Source organism: Anopheles arabiensis, chromosome 2 (genome assembly GCF_016920715.1).
Source record: "Anopheles arabiensis isolate DONGOLA chromosome 2, AaraD3, whole genome shotgun sequence".
NCBI lineage: Eukaryota > Metazoa > Arthropoda > Insecta > Diptera > Culicidae > Anopheles > Anopheles arabiensis.
In genome coordinates this window covers 93,862,182-93,887,543 of record NC_053517.1, presented here as the reverse complement: position 1 = coordinate 93,887,543, position 25,362 = coordinate 93,862,182, and the positions used below count along the sequence as shown (strand labels likewise).

The window sequence follows — 25,362 nt, the reverse complement described above, 5'->3', positions numbered from 1 at the left end:
ATTAGAATTAGATATTTTTTCAAAAAGAAAATGGAATTAAACAATAAGACATAGCGCGGCGTCCCTCAGGAATTGCAGATTGCATACATTTAGGCGCATAACAAGATTAAGCAAGAGTATTTAACAAAAAGTAAATTTTCTACTCCTGAGCCGTTTTATGAAATACTATAAACATAAAATGTTTGTTAGAAATGTAACACACATTATGTAACAGTTATACATTATATAACAACCTGGCACATTATGTTACTGCTATGTGCAAAGTATTTTCTAAATGTAAATGGTTTTGTTTAGGATTCAAAGAATCTTTTCTATGAAAAGAAAAACAAAAAACTTCATTTCAATGACATTTTTAAGTAAAACCACACGTCTGATGGCTCTTGTGCCCCCGGCTACCGTATATTTGTGTTTTCATGTCTACGAAAAGCCTCCACCGCCGGATGGTGATCGACGTCAGAAAGGTTTCGTTAATCTTCACCGCTTTTTATTAGCTTGTGCCTCTCGCTTCCCCCGTTTCTCCGGACTCGCACACTGTTTCTCGGAATTCTCTTGCATCGTCACGGCCAAGAACTAGAGCAGACCGTAGGAGACCGTGCGCACCGTGTGCGACTAGAAGCGAGCCGAAAGGATGCGGTAGATGATTTTATTCGGTTCGTTCTAGTTTCGCTTACCTTTTTCGTCCTGGATATCTGCACCCAGTGGCCATGTCACGAGGCGCAAAAGTTCAAGGACATTTGGCGTATCTAGATGGACGGCCGGGGCATTCGGATTATCGTTCTTCCTGTTTTCAAAATGACTATCACTTCACTCTCTTTTTCACTCTTTTGGCGGTTGTGGAACGCAGCATCCACCTCACAAAAAAATGGTTTCTTGTGTTGATGAGAAGGAACAAGAGAATGTAGCAGGAGCTACTGCCATTGTCTGCGGAGGGAGCTGTGAATGTGTGTTCGGCACGCATTCGTTACTTTGAGGAGTGACTTAATGTTCTTACGCAAGCCCAAAAGTAAGAACTCCTGTGAATGTGTTTTCGAATCCCGAGGAAACGTGTGTACGGCGCGGGCGACGCATAACCACATTGTTTCAGACTTTGTGATTCTTTGTAGACATTCCACGGGCATGGGAGCGAGGTGGCTTCGAGGACATTCGCTCAAGGTGATGAATCTTTCCGTTTTGAATGAACGATCTTTCCAAGCGGGTGACGCGGCGACCTGTCGGTCGGCTGCGGTCGTTTATTTTCATTCCACAAGCAGCAAATAAGGACAAAGGGAAAGGTTGAGAGCTGTGTCACGGTTGTGGTGTGGTTCTAGCGAGCTGCCTTCGCCTCGCTTGCCACGTTTCGCCCACATCCGCTGACGCTTTTGGAACTCCTCCAGAGCAATTACCTTCATCATGTTTCTCCCAATTCCATTTCATTCGCCTGCCATGTCAATGGCCCCGTTCGGAATGCTATTGGCATTGGAGAGGGGGGGGGGGAGAGCAGTTGGGCGGATGGAACGAACGATGGTTTAGCACACATACGATGGGCACGCATGGGGCAGGGAGTAGATGGAGTAGCTAAAGCTGTCATCAAGTCACGGCGTAGCGAGATGAATGTGTTTTCATTTCCACGAAGCACGAAGCCGCCCATGCGACCAGGACGAAGGGACGAAAACGAAAAATGGATATGCTGGAGGAAATGCCGATGTGGGTGGGTGGAGTGATGTCTACCGGTACGTTCACCTGTGTCAGTGATGCGCCAGGGCGGTTGCCAAATCATCTGGAAACGTACATGGTCGGAAAATCATTTTTCATTGACATTTTCGTTGCTGAAAGCGCTTGACTGGCTGGAAGTCGACGATAAGCAAGTACGATCTCTTCGTACCGTGTCTGTGTTATTGTTAAGTTGGGTACGGTTGTGTGTAAAGGGACAGCAGTCGTCTCTAAGCACTATAACTTTGTGTCGGTTAACGTGAAATTATACGGGTGAACAATCCGCTTTGAACATTCTTTTGCAGTATCGAGGTCACCGATAATTTCTTGCAAGTGAAGACGGTATTTTATATTGAAATTAACTATAGCAATGTTAAAGCTTACTTCAAAGCCATAGTGTAACAATCGCATCGAGTTGAATGTCGTAATTAACCACAATCAAATTTGTATTAGCTGTTTCCGAAACCGATGGTCCAATCACCCTTTAATGAAATTCCTCGCACTGCAACTGCGGCTTTTAGAATGCTTTGAATGAATCAACAACGTGAGGAATTTATGTAAGTAATGCAACTATTTCATAGCAGCAAGCATTTCACTGCAATTAAATTTAATGAATGGGTATAACCTTAATAAAAGCGATCGCTGCAAATTAATGTGTCATTTGAAATTATTCATCTTTCCCGGTGGAAATTTATCATCTATTCATGAAACTTTAAACATCAGTAATATAAGGAAATATAAAGTTTTATCTACCTTTTGCTAATTTGGTCTAGAAGTTTAGTATAGCGTAATTTGATGCTTATTAAATGTACAAAAGGTACGAATCAAAATGTAAAAATTAATGCATAAAATGAATTAAAAAATTACAAAGTTTTTTTTTTTATTATTCTGTAGGGAACAAAAATGAAAAATGTATTTTCAGTTTACATTTAAAAAACATTTAAAAAAGATCATTTTTAACTTAAGAATTTCACACTATCAGAACTCCAAATTTCTCGTTTTTAGTATTGTAACTTCCTTTTTATAATGTTTTGTTGCTTCCATTTTACTTGCACTTTGACTGTATACATTTAGGCGTTAAAAATGATGAAGCATTAAATTGCGCCTGAAACTATGCACCACGCCTAACAAATGGATCAAATGCAATTGATGCAATGTTTATTCGTGTGATATTGTATTACATTTTTTACTATCTGTTAACAATTTCGCTTCTTATGCTTTAATATACATACAATTGAAAATAATCCGTTTGAACAATTTCAAACCAACACCGAAACGACAAACCCTACCGAATCAAGTTTACAGTGTACGCCAGCACAAAACCACACGCTCCGACATTGCCCGCTGCTGAACGGTACCGACTTCCAGGCCGCAGCTGCGCAAACTCGCTATTTCGCGAGTGCCAAAAAAGCGCCAACTTCGCCACGCTCTCGCCTACCCAGCACGCTTCCAAACCAGCTGTGAGATGCACTCACGCACACCCTTTTGCAGCACCGTTCAGGCCGTGCCGTCATGTGCTTACCGCCCATCGCCACCCGTGCTCCAAACGGGCCGGGCTCTCTCTTGCATTCTCGCACCGCTCGGCAGCCTCTCGCACCATTGTTTGTTGACACCCACGCAGCTTTATGTTATGACGAATGCACACGTGACCAGCGTGATCAATAGGAAAGCGAGAGAGCTGTGCGTGCGTGTATGTATATGTATGTGTGTGTAGAGCTGGTGCCATGTTTGTTTCCCATTTTGTACTCGGGCTTGTGTGATAGTCAACTGCTGGAGCAAACTGTTCACCGAAGCTCACGTGATACAAACCACTCACTCTCTCGCATCGCGCTTTCTCTGCCTTCATTTTCGACCAGCTGGTGCTCGACGCACGAAAAGGATACTCATACGAAGCCGCACGATGACTCTCTATCGCTGTCTCTCTCTCTCTCTCTCTCTCTCTCTCTCTCTTTCGAAGCTCGTGAGGCTGGCAACGGTCGTTGGCTGTTTAGTCCATTCAGTCGAGATGTAGATTTGGTGCGGGTTCGTTGGATTACACTTTTTCGTCGCTACGGTGGCAAATTGGCATCCTGGTGGTGTACCGCCGACGGAAAGAGAAGGATCTGAGCATCACCGCCCAACTCCCTCCCCCTCTTTCTCTCTAGTGATCCGTTACGCGCGGCAAAGCCCCCGTTAGATGCGGGTGGTGCACTCGTGTGCTATTCGTGTGTTCCTCCAAAGTGTAAAGCGCTTGCTTTACCAGCTCGCAAACGTTGTGAACAACAGTGTGAAAGTGTTTTTTTCCCCCAGACACGCAGAATGAAGAGTGAAACGTAGGTTAAATTCTGAAATTAACTGATATGGTTTTTTTTTTAATTTACTGCTCAGCTTTTCCCGCCCAGTGTTTGATATGAAAGGCTAATTACAGAAATGGAGACGCCTGGTGGGATGCGTCTCCCATCTTCTTCAAAGGAAGTTTTCCTACGCATAGCGATACTCTTGGCTAAGACTTATGGAAAGGTTAAACCTTTCTTCTTTACTTTTTTCTGAATGGGAAAAATAACCTTAAATTTAGCATAGAATCATCCATAGAAATAAAGCCCTTCTTCAATCTACTTCTGAATCTACTGCCAGTGTGTGTTCGGTTGTGCGCCTGTATGCGTACCTATGTGTATATTTGTATGCAACGATGTGAGAAGAAAGGCACAAACATAGTGGGTGTTGTGTTTATCTTTCCAGTATCTCCCACTGGGCCCCATCGGTGGGTGTGTTTGTGTGTGCTGTTTTCGGATCACCCTGTGCCGTGTTTGTGAAAATGATAACGTGCGTGTGTGTGTCCCGTGCAGTTGCGAAAAGAGAGAAATGACGCAATAGAAGCAAAAACATATCACCCAAACACACACACACAAACACACTCATGCACACAGCGGGAAGGAAAAACGTAACATCGTTTCCTGTGTTGCGATTGACAGCTGACGAGTTATGACGAGGAGAGGCGAAGCATGCAGTTACGTCAAACATTTCCACTACTCCACTGTCAGGCAGAAAGGAGCACAGGATCTTGCCATTCCAATATATTCGATGTTTTTTTTTTGAGCCACTGAAATGAAAGTGCATTATTCAAAAGCATTCTATGTAATTAAAATACGTTGTAAAGAGATTAGTTTAATTTTTAAATTCAAAATCATATCTCCCATCACGGTCATCAAGGTCAGCCCAAAACGGAACCCAGAGTTTGTGTCCATATGTTTGTGAGGCTGTCTTTTTCCACCCCAATTGGGACGCAATGTGTGTGTGTGTATGTGTGCGTTGTGCCTGGGAACCGATCCGTGCCAATGCCGCCGACATGCGAATCGTTTTTGTTGTGAGACGGACGTGACCTTGAACTCGTTCCCGCAATACATCGGAAAACCGGGCCACAACAGAGGAGAAATACTGTTCGTAGCAGAGAGAGAGAGAGAGAGAGGGAGAACGAGAAACCGAGCGAGGATGACGGTTGTGAACTGCATTTTAAAAATGCATGCAAACATACTTCCCTTCTCCTACTTCTGCTGCGCTTCACCAGCAAGGGGGCAGCTGTGCCGTGGAGTAAAGTAGAGCAATTTACGATGACTTCCCCGTTTTCGCCTCCTTCACCCCCAGTTCTGCCCAGTGGAAAAGTGGTCGAGCGCGATAGCGGCTTGCACAGTTTGCAGGGCGAGAATCTGCATCCGGTATCCGGTGTGTCGTCATGCTGCGTCTCTGCCCGTGTGTGCGCCCTTGCGAAACGTAGAGAAACAAACAAAACTGGACACCAATTTTTCGGATTTTTCGCTTGGCAGAGCTGCCTGCCCGGGTGGAAATGACTGTGCAAGCATTGCCACCGTCCTGCATGCTGCTGCAGAGAGCTGCGAGTTGAGGAGGAAAAAATAACGATCCTTTTAGCTGATACGGTTATGCAAATATGATCCTTTTCTTTAATAAAACGAACCAAAAGTTAAGTCCAGCCGCCGTGATACGGAGTTGTGTGTTTTTTTGCTCTCTACACTTCGTTCGTTGCGATGGTACGGTTTTGTGAGGCACAATTTTTCAAAAGTGTCATTAAGTGGTTTCGAAAACTGACGAAGGTTCATGTTCGCGGTGCCACAAGGACGGTACTGTGCTGGTACCTACTGCCAGGTCTAGCAGCGCCTATGCGAAACCAGGCGTTCGTTTCTAGTCGTGCTGTATCTGTGTGCCTGAGTGTGTGTATGGGGATGACATTTCAGAGAAAGTTTTCCATCAGCATTTGCGAGCACAGCCATATGCGCCTTGCTGTGATTATGATTGATGATCACAGCGAGGGTTTGGGGGGTTTCCCTCTGGCGGTGGAAAGAGAATGAATTTCCCTTGGATGTGTGTGTGTGTGTTTTTTGTAACCTTTCCACACTTTACAGCCACTCATGCCATTCATTGTGCTGAGCAATCCTGTGTGATGTGTGGAATTGGATGTGATTTTTCATGGAAAATGTAATGAAATTAGGTACCGAATGCGTCCTGCCGAGCTGCAGTTGCTTCTGTTGCAGGGGATTTATGTTCCGCTTCCGCTATGTTTTGTGCTATTTTCATATTTTTTACGTAAAAGTAAATGGTAGCAATGATTGCTTGAGCAAAGGGAGAGAAAACAAATAATATTTAATCTATCTTCACTCCCTGTTCTCCGTCCATTTGCAGCGAGTAACATAAAAACGGCAAAAATTGCAGAACCGTAGCGAAAGTAATAATTCCAACACACTAATGAGTCTCTGGAGGAAACGGTGCACAGACAGAGAGGAACAGAGTGAGTGGGCAAGCAAAAAACGAGCAAACACCGGAAAAGTTAGAGACTCCGGAACAGTGTGATTGCATCGGTGTCACCCAAACTGCTCCAGCACACAACACACACTTAACCGTTTTTGCATCAAGTAAATGAGAAACGGTCCGGCTAAGTTGTCCCTTTGCAGCGGTATGCTAGTGCCGGCGCAGACGTCTCTACTTTCCTGCGTTGCGTTTTAATGTGTTTGGACCATTTTTTTTTTCTCCTCGTGTGTGTTGAAGGGGAGAAAATATTTATTTTTATTTCTCTCTTCACAAGCTTCATTTTGCAACAAAAAATAGAGCTTATGAGGGTTTAATAATGATGGAAATTGCTTGCTAGCTACGAGCTAAAATCGCTAACGACTTTTGGATTGCTATTATTTTTGTCAACGAAATATAAAGATAATGACAATTGGGGGTAAAATCAAATAAAAGTAGTAATTTACAGACTTATTTACGCATCAATGTAATTGTATGGACAAAAATGCAAAAATGCTCGAACTAATTAATGTTTGCCTCGACGATGAATATTGCTCTTTCGGTGCTGCTGGATACAATTGAATTTGCATATGTATTTTAATTTAAAATTCTTCTTTCAAAAGACTTTTAATTACGCGCCCATGCAACGACGCAATTATATCAGTCGAGGGAAAATCAAAAAGATAAATTTAAAAAGCATATAATTATGATCGATGTAATTACGGACACCTCTGACAGAAAGATAATTGATAACCAGGCAGGTTAATGGTCCTTAATTGTGATGTAAGTTAATGTGTACATATAGCTGTCACATAGGCAATTACGTATATAGACAATAGACTAAGTTTACGGAAATTTAAAAAAAAAACATAATGCACTACTCATTATTTAACAATAAATTAATTGTAGATTGTACTGAAAATTAGATGTAATGCTTTAAACACAACCAACACATTTATTTTGAATTCCCAATTTCCCTCCCATTGCTGGGTATAAAATCAATAAGCGCGAGCAAACCGTCCCGTCCCGTACCAGCGGGATAGTAATTGACAATTTAATATAAGTATGCTTTCACTCATCCGAAACGGCTCGTGGAAGCCCCAGCAAGTCGGTGTCCGTCCCGATCTGCACTTCATTTGGCGGACGGGGACGGAAGCTTAAGCTAATTAGCATAAATCAGTAGCATAAGTAATGATGTCTTAAAGTAGCAGCAGCAGCAGCGTTCCTTCGGGTTTTCCTCCAGATAGCGACGCAGGCAGTTATTTCGTTGAGCAGGAATTTTCCCACCACCACAGGTTTTGGGGTGTCCCTTTTTTCTGTGGCACTTTACCTCGTGCTCGCGCTTTTCATCGCACTTTTTTTTCGTTGGGCCGTTCGAATATTAGTTCCAGCCGCCACACTGCCACAAATCGTGCTTGGCTTGTGTGCGTACCGCCGGTGCATGGGCTAGACATGTGACCAAATTTTCTTTCCATTCACTTTTGTCGTTATGATTTGCCGTTCCGGCTTAAGCTTGGCGGAATAATCGATTTTCTACGTGGTGCCGGAAAACGCGCCGCACTACGTGGCAGGAGGATCGACGGTCCGTAGTGCTGCTTCACTGCTTTTGTGTGTCGATGAAAAAACATGATGATGTACCGTGATTGGATTATGCTATTAAATTTACATCATTTCGTGATTCGGTCGTTATTGGTGTAGGAAGTATGCGAACGGAATATGGAACGCTGACAAAAAGCACTCTGTATGTGGGGAGTGTAAAGTAATTCTAATTAATGACGCGATTTATTAGGCAAAAGTTAATCATTTTATAATTACGAAACATATCTTTTTGTTTGCCATATACATGACTGCAGTCGCAAGTGAGGTACGACTAATTGCAATGTTTGTGAAATTGTAAAATTTAAAACATTATTTTTCTCGTTTGCTATACATTTTTATAGGTGTGCGTGTGTCTATGTGCTAGAGGCGAATTAGTGAAAAGTTAATCCAGAATAAGAATAGTGTGATTACTAAATGTGTTAAAATCAAAATAGAAAAAGAAATAGTTCAAAGTGTACGTTGTGAACGAAAAAAATAATTGAAAAGTGTAAACACAGTGCTGAAAAAGGTGCTTAATGTGAGAAGCTTGCTCGGTTTAACTTGAGGTAAGTTGTTGTATTTTTTATTACTTCCTTAGTTTTGCATACTTTCGATATATTTTGTAAAATATGGAACAAACATTACATTTAGGGAATTTTGAGTATTCTTAGGTTTAGTCCTTCGAACCGGATGTCTTACCTGGTATATCATATGTTAAAAAAAAGCATGTGCGAGATCGTCCTAGCTTTATATGAACAAGAATAGACCAACAGATTAAATATTTGTTTCTTGAATGCAAGATTCTTAAAGCTATAAGATGGTTTAAATCAATGTGAGATAGCGTACTCTTCCGTAAAACAGTCCATTTATCTTACTTATTCATCAATACATTGGCTTTGAACGCTGTGCTGTCCACCGAAAGTCGTCCATTGGCAATGTCACGGAAGAAAACTTGTTGAATATTTCAATATCGGTCTAGCTTCTACCACGTGCAACGAGAGCGAGAGTGTGGGAAACAGAGAAAACTGTTCATTGTGTGTGGTTACATTGTAAGGTGTACATATGTTTGCTAACCTCACTCTTCGCAAACCCGCTTGCTTTCCGAACGTTGGTGGCCAATGCATTGTAGAACGAGCCCGAGCAAGTGACCAGTTTCTCATCGTTTATTCAGCTAAGACGTATGTGAGTGTGTTGCAGCACACTCTACCCGGTGTTGAATGAGTAAAAGCGAACAAACAACACTCAAGCGTAGTCCTTCCACCGATGCATCCCCCGTCTATCTGTCCCCAATTGATTGGAGAGGCGTTTGATGGCCGCTGGACAGGCTGAAGTAACTGCCAATGTTTTGTTTTTGTTTTTTTTTTTTTATGTCAGCATCAGCGGTCCGTTATGAAGTGTTGCTTGCTGTGCATGAATCATCCTGAAGTGGCTTTGATAATTGTAACGTTTGTGTGACGGGTTGATTGATAAGCGTAGCGGCTTTTGGGGTATAAAACGAGGAAGACCCGCTTCACTGGCAGCTAGACGCTCATTAGCTGTTCATAGAGACAACGGAAAGTTGCGTATTGTGTCAGTTGAAGTAGCGTTGCAGTTATCCGCTCAAAATGAAAGCGCTCACGTGCGGTTTGGTGATTTTTCTTAGCGTTTCGGTGGTGCTGATTTATGGCGATAGTCGCCAGTGGGGTCGCCGAGTGTCTGGAGATCGTCTGCTCGATTATGCCGTGGTCGTGAACAACTCGCTGCCAGTGCCGGAGAAGAGCAGCATCTATCGCTATCTTCCTGCTGCGGTACGTAGCGTGTGAACCAAATCTGCCCAAAAGAAAAAAAGAAGCAATCGTCTCCATCGTGCAGTTGACAACTTAAACCGTTTGTGTGCTTTACTCTACCCACAGGGAGCGTACCGGCCACCGAACATTACGGCTATCTTCACCCGTGATAACGTGCCGGGCGGCAAAGGTGGCTTTGCGGGAATCGTGTCCGGTGGAGTGAACCAATCGAATGTGACGCTGAAACTTACCTCCAAACCGTACCAGCGCTTTAACTTTACGATCGAGATTTACGGAAAGTAACGCTGTAAGAGAATAAAAGGCACGAAACTGATTTTCAGCCTCTCCACGCGTGAAGCAGTGTTTAGAGTTAGTGTGATAGTGGAAACAAAATTTTAGAGTTATTTTTTTGTATTTCTATCAATTCAAACTGAAGTACGAGGTTTCATACATCGAATGACAATTTATTGAACTCCGCATTGGATAAATATAATTTCCCGTGAAATTACACTCTTTTATGTTTTTTATTATAACTTCCCCATTTTTCCACGATCATTTACGTGGAATTATCGTAAAATTACTAGGGACAGTAAAAACAAAGATTATGTTTATACGAAATAATATTTGTCCGTTAGGGAATACAATAATTTTGCGTTTTGTGCATAAAACATAATATTTTAAAGAAATAGGAGAAAATTATAGAGCGGAAGCAATAATTTTCACGCTACCTATTTGCTCACGTTAAGAGCCTTAAGGTGTAAAAATAGGTAGTGTGAAAAGAAATTTAACATTGTTTGTCGTTGTTTTTCATAAACATTCTGCAATATTATGTTTTATGCACAAAACGCAAAATTATTGTATTCCCTAACGGACAAATATTATTTCGTATAAACATAATCTTTGTTTTTACTGTCCCTAGTAATTTAACGATAATTTCACGTAAATGATCGTGGAAAAATGGGGAAGTTATAATATAAAAACATAAAAGAGTGTAATTTTACGGGAAATTATGTTTATCCAATGCGGAGTTCAATAAACTTTCATTCGATGCATAAAACATACTTCAATCGAATGTAAACCTTGAATACAATAAAAAGTTTAAATGTTCTTTTCCACTTTTCCAACTCGAATCTCTGCTTTGGTGGCGAGTGAGCTTCAATGTTTGTTGTTGTTCTATTGCATTCCACTTAAGCATCTGACCAGCTTTGCGTTGAGAAACAAGGGGCAAATCACCAAATATGCATCTCAAGGGAGGGGAGGGTTTCAAAATGTGCAAACGTTGAAATCGTCCGTTCGTAAAGTAACTTTCCGGCAGCGGAATCAATGCTACCGGCAGGAGGCCACACTGATGCTGTCAAACGTTCTCACCGAACGAGAGAGAGCTGAAACTTTTCGCAAGCAATCGGAAGACAAATGGGAAAATAATTGTGCGGCCAAGGAAACGGAAGCAAAACGCCACTGGTGGTGCAGGAAATGGAAAATTGAAAACCAACCCATCCGGCCAACACCTTCCTCTTCGGCTCCTTTAGCACAGCTCACACACACATATGTGAGCATAAATCAATTTCCGCTCGACTGCCTGAAGGATTGGAGCAAAAAGAGTTATTGTTTTTCTCACGCAAGAGTTGCGCGTCTGTTGCCACGCTTGATGCATTACGCTTTGTGCGCTGTTCTAAAGGATGAGAGCAGAAAGATGTCTTAGCACCAGTGGGAGAGGACGGGTGCAAAGCCAATCTCAAAAAAAGGCTTCCAGTTTTTCTGCTTTCATTACTTTTGCATCACTGTCTTTGGTATGGTTTTTACACTACGGCCACTCTCACGCCGTTTAGTTCAATATTTTTCGGCTTAAGCAGTGATGCGATAATAAAGAGAAGGATGTGTGTGGCCAGAGGGGGAAGAAAGAAGGATACACATCCTTTACCTAAGCTTTAGCTTCTTTTTTTTTTGCTCGATCGTTATCTGTCTGTTTGCCGATGGTACGCTTACGGCTTTTCTAGCATGTGAACGGCCCTGGAAGCGTCTGAGTTCTATTTATTAATATTGGATTGATGGATCCGATACGCTGATTTGCTGCCCAGAATGAATCACAGCAGCTTTCCATCGCTTTTGTATCACTAATCGTCTTGCAGTGAGGAATGACAAGACGGTTATACACAGAACAGTTGCCAAGGAGTTTTGTGAATGGGGTTTCAAAAAAAAAAATTTATTACAATTGTTCAATTGCTTGTTGATTCAAAATAGTATTCTAAAGCAAAAGAAGCTTTTGAGCGCAAGCACATGAGTTTGTAGTTTAAAATGTGGGATAGTTAAACTTTTCGATTTTTTAGTTCAAATGGTTTGTGTGTAGGAAATTGCAGTAATTTAGGCGTTAACAAAGTCAGTTGTATTTTTGATTAGAGAAACACACGCTGGGAGATTTTTAAAAATATGTTTTCCCAAAAATTTATGTTTGTAATGTAGTATGATAAAAGATTAACACTTCTTCTTTTTGGCTCAACAACCGTTGTCGGTCAAGGGCTGTCTGTACCATTACTTGTGGGGTTGGCTTTTAGTGACTTATAGATTCCCCCGATAGCAGGATAACTGACTATCTACTTACCATACTTACGTATGGCATGTTGTTAAATCGTTCGATTTGACGACTATACTACGAAACCGGCTTAGGTGTTAATACAGGAGTAAAACCAAATCGTTCGAAACAATTCCACGATTAGCATAAAACAAGTCTAATCATAATTAGCTGCGCATAATTCAATCATTGATAAAACATGAATAGCTCTTAATTTTTGGTCCACATGAAAGAAGCAAATACTTGCAAGCCCAAAACTTAACAGATTCAAACCAATCTTTTCTGTCAGCGTTTTTAAACCAAGTTTTCTTGTATTTAATGCAAACTCCCAAACGGTACATGAACTCGATTCAACGGACTACAGTTTCTAGACTAGAGTTTCTATAACTCATTCATTTTGATAACACAACTCTGTTTTGCTGCTCAGCAAGGATTACACCGAGTCGACTAAACACGGCTTCTCCGACAGCTAAAAACTCCATAACAACCGTTTCTTGTCTGAAGCATCACAGCATTACCAACCCACATCATATCTGCATATCGTTCGGTGCTATCGAAAGTACCTTCCCACCAACCCGAACGTAACCTGATGACATTTGACAGCACCAGCATCCCCAAGTGTGCTAGGGCGTGCGTGTGGGCGCATTTTACTTTCACACACAACACGGCACCAAGCATTCGCTATCTGCATCTTAATACCCGCTGGAGCTGTCCCTTCCCTCCCCCAACGTGGTATGATATTCGATTAAATTTGTGTTTCAGTTACGGTTTTCCCACGAACCACCTTGCGAGTGTATCGTATTTTTTGGAAGATCGGAGCGCACTGTGCCCACACGCAGCTTGCGGGCGAACAAAATGCCCTGCTCCCGCGTGTAGGCGGCTCGAATCGTCCTGTGCCATCGTGTCATCTGTATGGCGGTGTCGGTTGCTTGGGAGATTCTTTTTTACGTTTGCTGCTTTGCTCTGCCAGTGAAAATAACCGTGGGAATTTTGAGCCCTACCCCTGCCCCTGTCGTCGGCTCCAAAAGGAACGAACGAAGCTGCTATTTGTGTTGCCCGAAGGTGAAAAGTGTGTCTTCCACGCACCGCTTATGCAACGGGTCGAAGAATGCGAAGTCCTTGCCAAGATGCGAGCAAGCTGTGTGTCGGTTTTTGTGTTGTTTTTATTTTCGGTTTCATATGTCAGTAGCGGGAAAAATGTAAAGTGTGTGTTCCCTGGCTTTTGCATTGCCGTTCGGTTCGCGCGGGCGTATGACGTCGCTCGGGAGAAGCATTCCACTCATTACTCAGACGAATATTTATTGTATTCAGCAGCTTCCACTCCACCAGCCAGCTGCCCGACGACTTCTGAACAACTGTAATCTTCATACTTTTCACAAGCAAACCGCCCCAAAGCGTAAAGCGCTCGTTTAGAATGATGGCTATGTTTGGTATGAGCGCTGTCTAGGGTTTGGACGGCTGCGTTCTCTCGTCGTTTCGCTGTCTTTTTTTGCATTACTGATTGTTGCCCCTTCCCTGCAAACGAATGCCATTTCAGAGACTGTAGCTGTTTGCCGTTCGGCTCGAGTTGCAGTCCAAACGAACCCAACGTCCCAATGTTGGCTCACCGTCCGCCTTTCACCGCTCAAGCGGTGAATCCCCTGGCGGGGCAGAAATATTCAGAACATAAATTGTTTTCTCTGCTCGTGAGGATTTCGGCCAACTCACCGCTCACACGACCCTGCGGTGCTGCTGGGCAGCTGCTGTGGGACATCCGAAAATGTCCTTGGCGTGTCCTTTCGCCATCGTCGGCTGGCGGTGTTGGAGGTTGGAGGAGGAAAATCGAACTGCAAAACTTTCATATTCCACTCGGAATGTACATCATTCCGCGTGCCAGCTGTCAGGGTTTGATTGTGTTTTTGGCGGGCGCAGTGAGAGCGAAACGATGCGAGATATCAAAAATAAAAATAAACGATATGTCACACGCACGCACATGATTGACTGCCCGTCTCCGGGTGTATTGGAATGCGTTTTTGAAGTTTTGCCCATTCTGTTGCATTTTTGTGGAGTGGAAAATACACTTTTTGGTGCTGTGGTTTGGCTGCGCCCGGGGCACAATATTCATATACTGTGGGAATTGAAGTGCATTTGAAAATGTCATTATGGACGAGTGGACTGCTCGATGTGCGCTGAAAGGATTTTAATTGGAAAAGGGAAGTATACTTGAAGTTTTTTTTCATAACCACAGCACTATTGTAAATGGCAGCTATAGCAGTAATTGGAGGGAGAAATGAAAATAAAAATTATGTTTGGACTTTTTGGTTGTATTGATTTGTTATTAAATTGATATATAAGATGTAATTTTCAGTGAAATGACTTTTTTCTTGATTAAATAAAAATCTACTTGCATTTTTTGTACCGTCTTTTCGTTAAATTATTGAAGAATGACATCATAAAGCATTATGTATGTTAGGATCGATCTAAAAGTATCTGAAATGCCCATATTGCACTTTAATGTTTGCACTATAGGCACCATTAGGTAGAATAAACATGAAACGCCTAAAGTTAGGCAAACTGAAGCACATTATTGCTTTATTCAATAATGGTTTCTTCACATTAAATGTATTAAAGTTTTAAATGATCAAATGAATGACTTTGCAATACTTTAATTTGTACTTTTTCCATTCCGTGGAATCTACCAATTTCTGAAATTGAAATAGCAATGTTTTTGATCAAACAAATGTCACGAATATTCTAGACCTGGTGAGAAAAGCACAGCAGAACAGGGACACGATAAACGGTGACAATGTGCCGCTACCCTTATCCGGTCAATATCCGGTGGCACAAATTGTGGACTTATCGTTCAATTTCATCATCCATCTGCGTGCTTGTTTTCGATTGGCGGCTCAATCCGTTTCAATCAAATGCTGACCGTCCCTGGGTTTCGGAGGATCTCGAGTGGAGGAAGTTTGTTACTTCCTGTTCAAAATGTTGCGGCAGATAGGCTTCGCTCTTGCTCGTTGGTAGTGAACCGAAATGTTAAACGAATGACCGTTGCGATGATTCGGCAAAACCGTCGAGTCATCGAAAGCTGAAGCCTTAGCGGAAAATAAACCTCCCGAAGCCTGCCGAAGGCGGCTTAAACATGCTTCTCTTGTTGTGTGTGTGCAGTTTTTCGCTTTTTTGCTGTGATGGACACGATGTGGTACTTTTTTTTTCGTTCATTTCTGTGATGTTTTTTGCAAACAAATAAAACACATACAAAAAAAAACCCCTCAAAAACCACGCTCGTGACCAGTCATCCACATTTTGGAAGCAATAAATCTTCCTTCCGTGGAAGGACGCGCTTTCTTCTCGCGCTGGACCGCGCTCATAATTCGTTCGCCATCATTTTGACACGATCTCCCCAGATGGTGGGAGCGGGAAAAAAAACTCAAATAAAAAATCACTTGAATTCTCCAGCGCAGGAACGCTCCAAAACCGAACCTATTATTCCTAGCATCATTCCGTACCGTGGAAAACCTTTGAAAATTGTCAGGCGGGGCACGGAGCCGGTGGCGCACAAATGGCAAAATTCCTGCTACATTCCGCCCCCTTTTTTGGGGACGGGGTGGCAAGAAAACACAACAGCGCCCACGGTTCATTACCGTGCCGGGTCTGATTGAAAATGGTTCCCCTGCGGGGGAGAGGGCTCAATATCGATAAAAGAAAGGAATGTGCCGCACGGGGAATGTACGGAAACGGTACCAAAGTGGGCTGCCGGTGGTGTGCACGCCACGCCGGGGGCCCGTCAAATATGGATCAGTTTGCAATTATATTTTAGCGTTTGTACTGAGTGTTTGGAATGTTTTTGAGCGGTTGGCGTTTTTATTTATTATTTTTGCTACTGCTGTGTTCCGATGCAGTATAATTTTCTATATACAGGATAATGGAAAGAAAATTAATGGAGACGGAGGCGTCACTTTCTGTGGCTAGCATAATTAACGTTATGTTCTGTTGAATGATAGACTGCAAGGAACTGTGTTTTATCATTATTTTTAAGCTTTCAGGATTGATATTTATAATTTAAAAAAGCTGGATTTAATTCTAGATATATTTAACAGATTTAACACATATTTGAATTTGAAATGTATCATCATTCGATACGAATAACCATTTTGTTCGTCCCTCCTTGATACGCCTAAATGTAGGCAAGTAAAATATGTTATACACCTAAATGTATGCAATAAGAGAATATATTTTAATTTGGTTTTTTAAGGTTACCATTAAACAGTTAAAAAGGGAATGTTTTCATGTTGTATAACACATTCTCAGTAGTTTCTGTCTCTGACTTGTTTTTCCTTTCCTGCTTGCCCACACTCGCTGCCGCCTTGTATTGTGCTGGTCTGCTTCACATACAAGTTACGACATGTTTACTTTCGTTATCCTGTCACAATCGTCCCCAATCGTTAAATCGTACTTTAATGCCTGGTTCCGTTGTTTACACGGCCATGCTCAGGGACAAAAATCCAACCCCCACGTTCGCCCGATGGATATTCCGGATTAGTTTATGACTGTTTGTCACGAAAACTAAAGCCACCAGCCGTCCTTTTTTTTTGTTTGCCTCCCACTGAAACGCGTCCCTCATAACACTGGCTGGAACTGCAGTGAACCCTTTTCCGATGGCGCTTAGGGGACATAACTTTCGTCTTTTCTGCCCCACCATTCCGGGGTGGCGAGCAGGATGCTGTTCCAACCCTTAGTAGAGGGGCAATTGGCTAAGGATAGGCAGGAAATTCCGTAACATTCCGCTTCGGTTTATCGTTAGTGTGCTGACAAAGCACTGTTTGCAGAAAATGATCCCCGAAGCAAGAACGAACTACACCATCATTGCTTGAAAATAAATAAAAACCTCTGTTTAGCTTGATACGGGAAATTAATTATGGCATTGGTGTAAAGCAAGCTGCAGCAGCAAGTGTTAGCTTTTTTTACTTTATTCACGGTAAACACGTACCAAACTACACAACTTTTTTAGTTGTATTTCCCTTTTTTGCAAAAGAATGCAGTGACATTTTTTCGTGTGCTGAAAATTCAATTCCTTTCCCCCGGAGAAATTGCGACACAGAGGGTGAAGAAAGCCACGGGTCTGGGAGAAATGAACGATTTTGCGGGCATCGTAAACTGGAACGCGAATGGTTGCTGTTGTGGTTGTAGCAAAGATTGCTTAAAGAAGGAAAACAAAAAACAAACAGCAACAACATCATTTTCCGGATACACGAGGCGAGAGGGAACACAAGTCGTTTGTGTCCTGCTGGCACAATACTTTCCCGGCGGTATTATACCAACATTGGGTATTTTTGCTGCCGTTTGCTGCTCTTACTACATCATTGACGATGGTCAGTTTATAGGTCGTAGGAGCTGCTCGTTGTGTGTTTGCTCGTTAGCTAAGGGGTTGCTGCTTTTGCAGTACAGTAAGCAACGACTTGACAATCAACAAGCGGAGCAATTTCAATCTGGATGATGAATGAATCAGAAAATGATGAGATTGTGTTTACAGGCCGAAAGCTGCAAGCGTAATGAGTTTTAATTGCTGGTTCGTGAGCGATTGTCTGCCGCTTGCCAGTCCTAATGAAGACGAAGGAAACGGTTTTATGGATGGGGCGCGAAAGTAAAGCTAATTGATTTAAATTGCTCGTGGCAAACGATGATACTACGTATAAGATGTAGCTGCGGGGAAGATTAATGGCAAGGTTTAATGAATATGTAATCAAAATAAGAAGCTTTTATGGAAGAATGCAGACATTTTGTTTAATTATAAATTTACTAAATATCGGGCATCATGTTTTCACTGTGTTTCTTGATTTGTTTACTATATTTTGTTTAACTGAGATGGATGTTGAATGTTGAATCTTGAATGTTAACGGAATAATTTTTGCCTTTTTGAGTATAATTTGATTTTCAGTTGGCGGGTTTCAAGTCAAATCTGACTCCAAACACCGTCAAAAAGTGATAAAGAATCTTTTGCGATTTAAATTATTCAATAACATCATTTGAAGAAGTAGAAAATTATTATTATTTGTTACAGAGTTTTATATTGTTCTGATAGTCCTTGCCCAAAAGGCGTTGGCTTACATTGCCCATTGAATTATTATTTTTAAAATATTATTTTCAATCAATTTAGCCTCTGTAAATAGTCATGATTGATCATCCATCTCAAATATTAAGAGTCAAACCCGTTCATAGCGAATCACTTATTTATTAGCTGTCAAAATACATTAAACTACATTCTACATGGAAGATTCCAGCCAGCACCACAGCGCAAAACTTTCTGATCCAACAATACCCATCCGGTCAAGGTAACTTAATCCAAAAGTCCTCCCATCTCCAGCAGATTCCTTCCGAAACATCTCCCTACGACGAGCTCGTTTTGAGCTCGATACCACAGCATACGGAATAAAATAAACAAAAGAGGTCAAGCACAACGAACTGTGTTTGGCGATTGGTTTGCTGGTTACAAAATGCACGAAGCATTGTGAGAAAAAGAAAAACTAAAACCCCTTGAAGGAGCGAAAGAATGTATGAATACAGCGTCCCGCAAAATGAAATGCCTAGTTTTGATATCGATTTTTCACTCCCTACACTCGCCCGATTTGGCGAACAGCTCCGTGGAAGGATGACACTGCTGACCGATCGATTTCGGTGCCATCCCGGGGTCTCCCGGTCGTCCCGTCCCTGCCAACCCGCTTTGATTGACTGCAATCGCTTCGAACCGGTTCAAACCAGCGGAGGAAAAGCGGATAAATTTGTACCCTCACAATCACTTGCCGGATCAGTGCAAACCAGCGATACCAGCGAGATAGAAGGGAATGGATTTTTTTAGCTGGAAGGTGAGGTGAGCTCGTGTTTCTTCGTCTTCGCTCTGTTCAATGAACTCCACGAAGCCTAGAAGATTCCCCCTTCTCTGATGGAACGGAGAGGAAGTGAGCGAATGGAATAGAGAGATTACTTCATTTTCTTTTTGCTCTTCTCGCTTTCTCCGGATCCTTCAGTGGCAGGATGAAACCACCTTCCATCGCCCTGTAGGCTTATCATAACACCCGTCTCTGTTCCTATTTCTTTATCAGTTCGCATAGTTTGCCACCAGAGGCAGCGACAGTGGACAGTGTTGGGCTCGGTGCTGCAATGATAGAAGAGAAAAAAGTAGCGCACAACTACACATACAGGCACATGTCAACATCCGGGCCCGGGTGGTATTCGTTAAACGAAGCTTTTTTCTCCACTCCTCGGAAAAGCTTCCACCACGCACACCCAAAGCTTCCCGGAGCGAGAAAGGAATTCTTTACGGTCGCTTCTTGCGGGCTGCTGGAGATAATGGGCTGACGATGAGCGGAAAAGCACACCGTGCACAAAGTGTGGCATGACACAGTCGCGCTCTTCGCCCATCGCCGCCCCACCGTCGTCCGGCATTTCATCTCGCTGTGTGGGTGTGTGTGTGTGTCTGTCCTATTATTTCCTGTTCCGCCTTTTTCAATGAGCCATCGAAACGACAGCGACACAGTGAGAGTGTAGTGCGGACGACTATGCGGACACGCGGCAGTGTCGTTGCCAGCTTTACGAGCCGTTTTCCTTGGCCACCATCCACTGCGCGCGCGGTGAATGAAAATTATCGCACCTTTTTCCACTTCATCCACACGCCGTCCGTGGGGGGGGGCGGTTGCTTCAGTGCGCGGTGGAACAGTAGGCGGTACGAGCCGCATTGCTTTTCAACCAAATTCCACTCCACGGCACACTGTGTGCTGGGAGCCAAAAATGTTCATACTTCTAAGTATTTGACTTTGCGTTCGCTTTTCCGAACCGAGGTAGGGGAGGGGGGAGGAATGAACCGAAAGGAAATAAGAAACAAATTTCCCGCAGGCGTGTGGTTCCCTGTTTTTTTTTCCGTAAGAAGTCCACGAATGAAGTTCTTGCATAAAACAGGGTCAGCTTTTCCTCTCCCAGCCTATGTTTGCCTGTTGTTTGTGAATGCTGCGTCCCGCAGCAGTGCAACGGGGAAGTGAAAAGCAAAAACTCCTGTGACACAATTTTTCAATGCCACAAGAAGGCACAAGAGCACACACACACACAGACACACAGGAAAGCAGATCTTTCCATTCGGATTTAATAAGCTGCTCTGTGTGTGAGTGCAAGCATGGAAAATGGGGAAAAGATTCTCGTTGGGATCCGAAACGATACAAAACTCGGAGGAAAAACCACGGTGGAACGGAAAGGATGATCGACGTCGGAAGTGTTTCGGTATTTAATTTGCCTAACAAGCGACCGACGAAGACGACGACGCAACGACGAGAGCGAACGAACATCCCCATGGGCAGGGACAGCAATGATAGGAAAACGAGAGGCAAAATCGTTAACATAACACACCAGAGGAAATGTGGAAACAGTATGGGGGAAGAGACGAATGCTGGTTGGAGGAATTTATTCTTGCGGCGAGTTTCCTTTGTGCTGGATCGCACGTACGGATCTCTGTATGTGTGTGTGTGTGCGCTGGGTGGATGCAAAAGGAAGAAGGAAAAATAAAATGAGGAAAAAATCATGCTTCCAATTTTAATTCCGGAGCCTCGCTCGGCGTGTTATTCTTTAACGATTTTGTTAGTTTTTTTTTCTTTTGCTGCTGCTACGTCTTCTGTGTCTTTCCTTTCCCGGTGCTTTACCGATGGCCTTGGGCGGTTTGTGTTTCAACGTCTTTTCCTCGCTGTCACGCTTTCTAGCTTCGTGTGGCGCAGCCAGTGAATATGAAGATGATGATGATGATTTCCGGCAGAATTTAACGTGTTAAAGCTAACAATTTCATGCGTGAATGGGTACACGGGCAGTACCGTGTGGTGCTGTGGTGTTGTGTGCCGTTTTTCTTAAACTTCTTTACATCACAAATGTGCTGAAATTGTTTATAATTTTTTATCCCACACAGCATGTTTCTGAATTCGTTTTGACACTTGCGAAGGACAAATGGAGCATGGAAAGTCTTTAAATCGTCGCTGTAATATTGAATGAAAATTCCCTAAAAATGTTTACGTTTCAGCCCTTGTTCTATGTTGACGATTTTAAAACTAAATATTGAAAAAGTACTTTTTCTCTATTTTCATTTGATTTTCAAGAAAAAGTATTAATATTTGCCTTTCAAAAATAAAACCTTTCATATTTATCAACAACCACCAGAAGTCCACGCACGTAAATTTGAACTCTTTCGGTTAAAAGTTTTCCAGACCCTTACCAGCAAAGAAAAAAAAAAACACGGTGCGAAAAACAAATCCAATAAATAATTTTTCTTCGCCTGCCTTCCAAATGGTTCGCTTCAAGACATTCCACTCATTTCTCAAAAAACTTTCCATTCGCTGGCAAAGCAAAAATACCTCCCAGAGTAGGTCCTCTCTGCTCGATGGCGGATGAAATCGCGGCGGGGTTAGGGTTAGGAAGAAAATCGAAATAACAGAAGAAAATATCCTCCCCTACCGCGCCTACCGGCCGCTTATCGGTTTATTCTACCCCTTCTTACCCACAAATCATGACCAAACACACCGTTTACGGGGGGGGAAAAACGGGGTCGACTGCTTCCCCTCCGACTTCCCGGGCGCTGAAAAAGCGCTGAACCAACAATACCAAAGGTTTGAGATTAATGAGAAGGAACGGGAGAAAAACATGTTTTTCGTGCTTGCCACACACACACACACACAGTGGCGCAGATAAAAGATTTTCGACGCCGTCAGCATGTTGCTGCAAAGTTTCTTATCCCGTCCATCGTCTCCGTTGCGCTCTTTTTACGGTGGTAAGCCTCATATTTCCCTCTCAATCCTCCCCGGTTTTTTTTATCAATAATCCATGGCAAATGTTAACATTTCATTCCCTCTGGAAGGACGCCATCAAAAATTCATCTTTTCGCCCCGCCATGTTTTGTGTGGATACGGGTGGCAAAAACGACTTGCGAATAATTTTTGCACCGATTGTGTCGATCGATCGGGTTAAAGTTGGGATGAATGGGGTTGGATTTTGTGTTCTTAGAACCCCCCCTTCCCCCTCCCAAACCATTTTCCAATCCGTCTCTCTGCAAACGGCGCATACACAAACATGGCGTACGAACGGCTGGGCGTCTCCATGGGAACCGCGCGCTCCAAGACGGAACAACCCCCGGCAAGTATGCAAAGCGAACAGTTAAAAGCCCCATTCATACGCACCACCACCACCACTCCAAAAAAAAAGGGCACCGCAGCAAAACAGCTGGTAACTGGAGCGCCGCGGGCAACATATGGAGCGCATGGGTAAATAAGTCGTGAGAAAGTGCTCACATGGCCGGGGCAGGAGAATGTGCTTTCTGGGTCGGTGGGATGTGTGGGAAGTAGTACGGTGACAAATGCAATCACTACCAATCATTTGTCCATTTTCATTCAAATAGGCTTGTTGTGCGGGGACGAGCGAGAAGCAGATTGGCAACAGAACAGAATAGAACAGAACGTAGTCAACAGTGTCTGCGGGGGGAGTTTGTGGACCGAGTGGGTCGTGAAGAGAATTAAAGCAAGGCAAACAAACTTTGAATACATGAATGAATCACTGTCTCGGGCCAATTCGGTTTCATTCTTCTACGGCAGTGCAAAATAAAAACAGGAATAAAAAGGCAAATAGAAAAGGGAAGAGAAGAATACACGCGCTTCTTGATTTATTTTAGATCGGAATAGAAATGAGCAACATCAGACTGATTAGGATGCTGTGTTTGCTATTTAGACAGACAAACCATTCATCCATCGTCTATCTTGATGTTTGATGAAGCAATTTGGCACCGGGATTGACTGCCGGACGGGCCCGAAAACCTGGCGGTGCTCGAGAACCTGGAACTAGGATGCGAGATTAAATCAGACTGTTGTGTAAATAGGACTCTTATTATGACGTCGGTCGATGGACCAGTTTTGCAAATCATTTGTGGTGTTTCGTTGTTTTGTGTGATGAAAATGATGATGAAAATTAGACGAAATGAACAGTAAGTTAGAAAATGTTATGAAAAACGTTTCAAATACGTTCCTGACGAAATTGTCAACAAGATGTCCAGTTGCTCTAAATTACAGGAAGATTCTTTTAGGCGACGCTCTGGCACCAATCGAACAAGACATCCGACTCAAACAAACAAAACAAACATCGTATCGAACTTTGTCACTTTGATTCTGTCTGTGATGGAAGATAACTCTACTCTGCTGTGAGTACCGTAATGAAACGTATATCATGTGCATAGTGTCATCAAAATATATCATGTACATAATGCATGTTTATGCACTGTATGTGTTTTGGCATGTTTGTTTACGTTTGTCAGTATGAAATTTGAAGGATTTTTTTTTTTTATTATTATTGATGTTGATTACCAGCAGATTATTTGTTGAATCTCTCCCATGCATTTAATCTATGAAAACGCTTTATTTTCAACATGAAAATATAGACGTTTTGTTGTGCAACACTACAGGTCTATAAAAGCCGGAGGACATTGTCCGTACTCCGTACGTAATATGGATTTTCACTAGCGCATCTGGTGGCGGATGGTGAAAGCTTTTTTCGTTCATCTAGGGCAGGGGTCTCCAAACTACGGCCCGCGGGCCGCATGCGGCCCTCAAGAGCCTTTAATGCGGCCCGCGATGACTGGGTAAAGGTTAAAGTAAATAGTTTTCTTTTCTGACTAACCAATCAAATTTTTTTTTTATTCTTAAAGACGAAAATCAAGATTCAATAAAAGAAAGCTCCAGAAATTTTATATATTTTGTTGGTATTTTCTTATTAAAACGAGATATGAACTTCCTCTCATTCTAAAGGCAGCGTCAAAATGTCCCTCCACAATGTTGATTGTGAAGCAATGCGGCCCGCGAACTGACAAGTTTGGAGACCCCTGATCTAGGGAATGGTCGGTCCGGATTAGTGATGGGTAAAGTTGGCAAAAATCCGGAGTCGACTCCGATCCGACTTGCAAAAATTCGGAATCGACTCCGGAAGGTAGGTCCTAGTGTTGGGTCAAACGATTCATTTCACGACCCGACCCGGAGTCGGGTGCAAGCCAGTCGGAATCGATTCCGACCCGTGGGTGCAGCGGGTGCGCTAGGTCGGAGTCGGAATCAAATCCGACCCGCGGGTGCAATGAGTTCGGGTCGACTCGAAAGATCAGTAGGTGCGAAAAAGCATAAGCGACTCCGACCCGTTGGTGCAGCGAGTTCGGGTCGGGTCGGGTCACGGTAGGTTCAGTTTGACCCGAGGGTGCAGCGGGTTCGGGTCGACCCGATAGATCAGTAGGTGCGAGAAAGCATAAGCGACTCCGACCCGTTGGTGCGACGAGTTCGGGTCGGGTCGGGTCAAGATAGGTTCAATCCGACCCGACCCGACCCGAACTCGCTGCACCAACGGGTCGGAGTCACTTATGCTTTCTCGCACCTACCGGAGTCGTTGCACCCACTGAACCTACTTGTACCTTTCGGGTCGACCCGCCCATAACTACTAGGTCCGCGCTGCAATATCCGGAGTCGTTCGGAATCGTCCGGAGCCGTACGGAGTCGCCCAGAGTCGCCCGGAGTCGGAGTCATCCGGAGTCGTCCGGAGTCGTTCGGAGTCGTTCGGAGTCGTCGGAGTCGTCCGGAGTCGCCCGAAGTCGGAGTTGTCCGGAGTCGTTCGGAGTCGTTCGGAGTCGTCGGAGTCGTCCGGAGTCGCCCAGAGTCGGAGTCGTCCGGAGTCGTTCGGAGTCATTCGGAGTCGTTCGGAGTCGTCAACTCCGGCTCTAGTGGTTCCATTTTGCCGGAGTCGGAATCGAACTAACAATAGTCGGAGTCGGATCGGAGTCGTGGGTGCGCTCCATACAGCACATCACTAGCCCGGATCTCAATATAAATATTATTTTCATCGTTTTACGATGTGAAAATGGATGCAATGCGTGTAAAGCAATGTTTATCTACCTTTTACTCAACTTTTCTTGTCCGTTTTAAGTAAAAAACATGGATAGATAACATATTTTCACAT

General features: G+C 43.3%; 2 protein-coding genes across 4 annotated transcripts in view; both read left to right on the top strand.

Annotated features, from left to right (window-relative positions):
* The first annotated feature begins 3,697 nt into the window (after positions 1 to 3,697).
* The window catches only part of LOC120898461, a 136,917-nt gene continuing 115,252 nt past the window's right edge, over positions 3,698 to 25,362 (top strand). For all 3 annotated transcript variants that reach the window (XM_040304358.1, XM_040304359.1, XM_040304357.1), the window contains exons 1-2: positions 3,698 to 4,001; positions 8,403 to 8,606. The gene's annotated coding sequence lies outside the window, so the exon portion shown is untranslated. The remainder of the gene's footprint in view (positions 4,002 to 8,402; positions 8,607 to 25,362) is intronic.
* On the top strand, positions 9,550 to 10,936 carry LOC120898466 (probable salivary secreted peptide). The gene is made up of 2 exons (XM_040304363.1): positions 9,550 to 9,827; positions 9,933 to 10,936. Exons 1-2 carry the CDS (start codon positions 9,645 to 9,647, stop codon positions 10,107 to 10,109), a joined length of 360 nt encoding a protein of 119 aa, XP_040160297.1. The 5' UTR covers positions 9,550 to 9,644; the 3' UTR covers positions 10,110 to 10,936.

Bases quoted from the DNA above. Each gene is read 5' to 3' on its own strand.
- LOC120898466 (XM_040304363.1), top strand. From the start codon at position 9,645: ATGAAAGCGCTCACGTGCGGTTTGGTGATTTTTCTTAGCGTTTCGGTG. The intron at 9,828-9,932 runs GTACGTAGCGTG...CTCTACCCACAG, and splicing joins ATCGCTATCTTCCTGCTGCG to GGAGCGTACCGGCCACCGAA.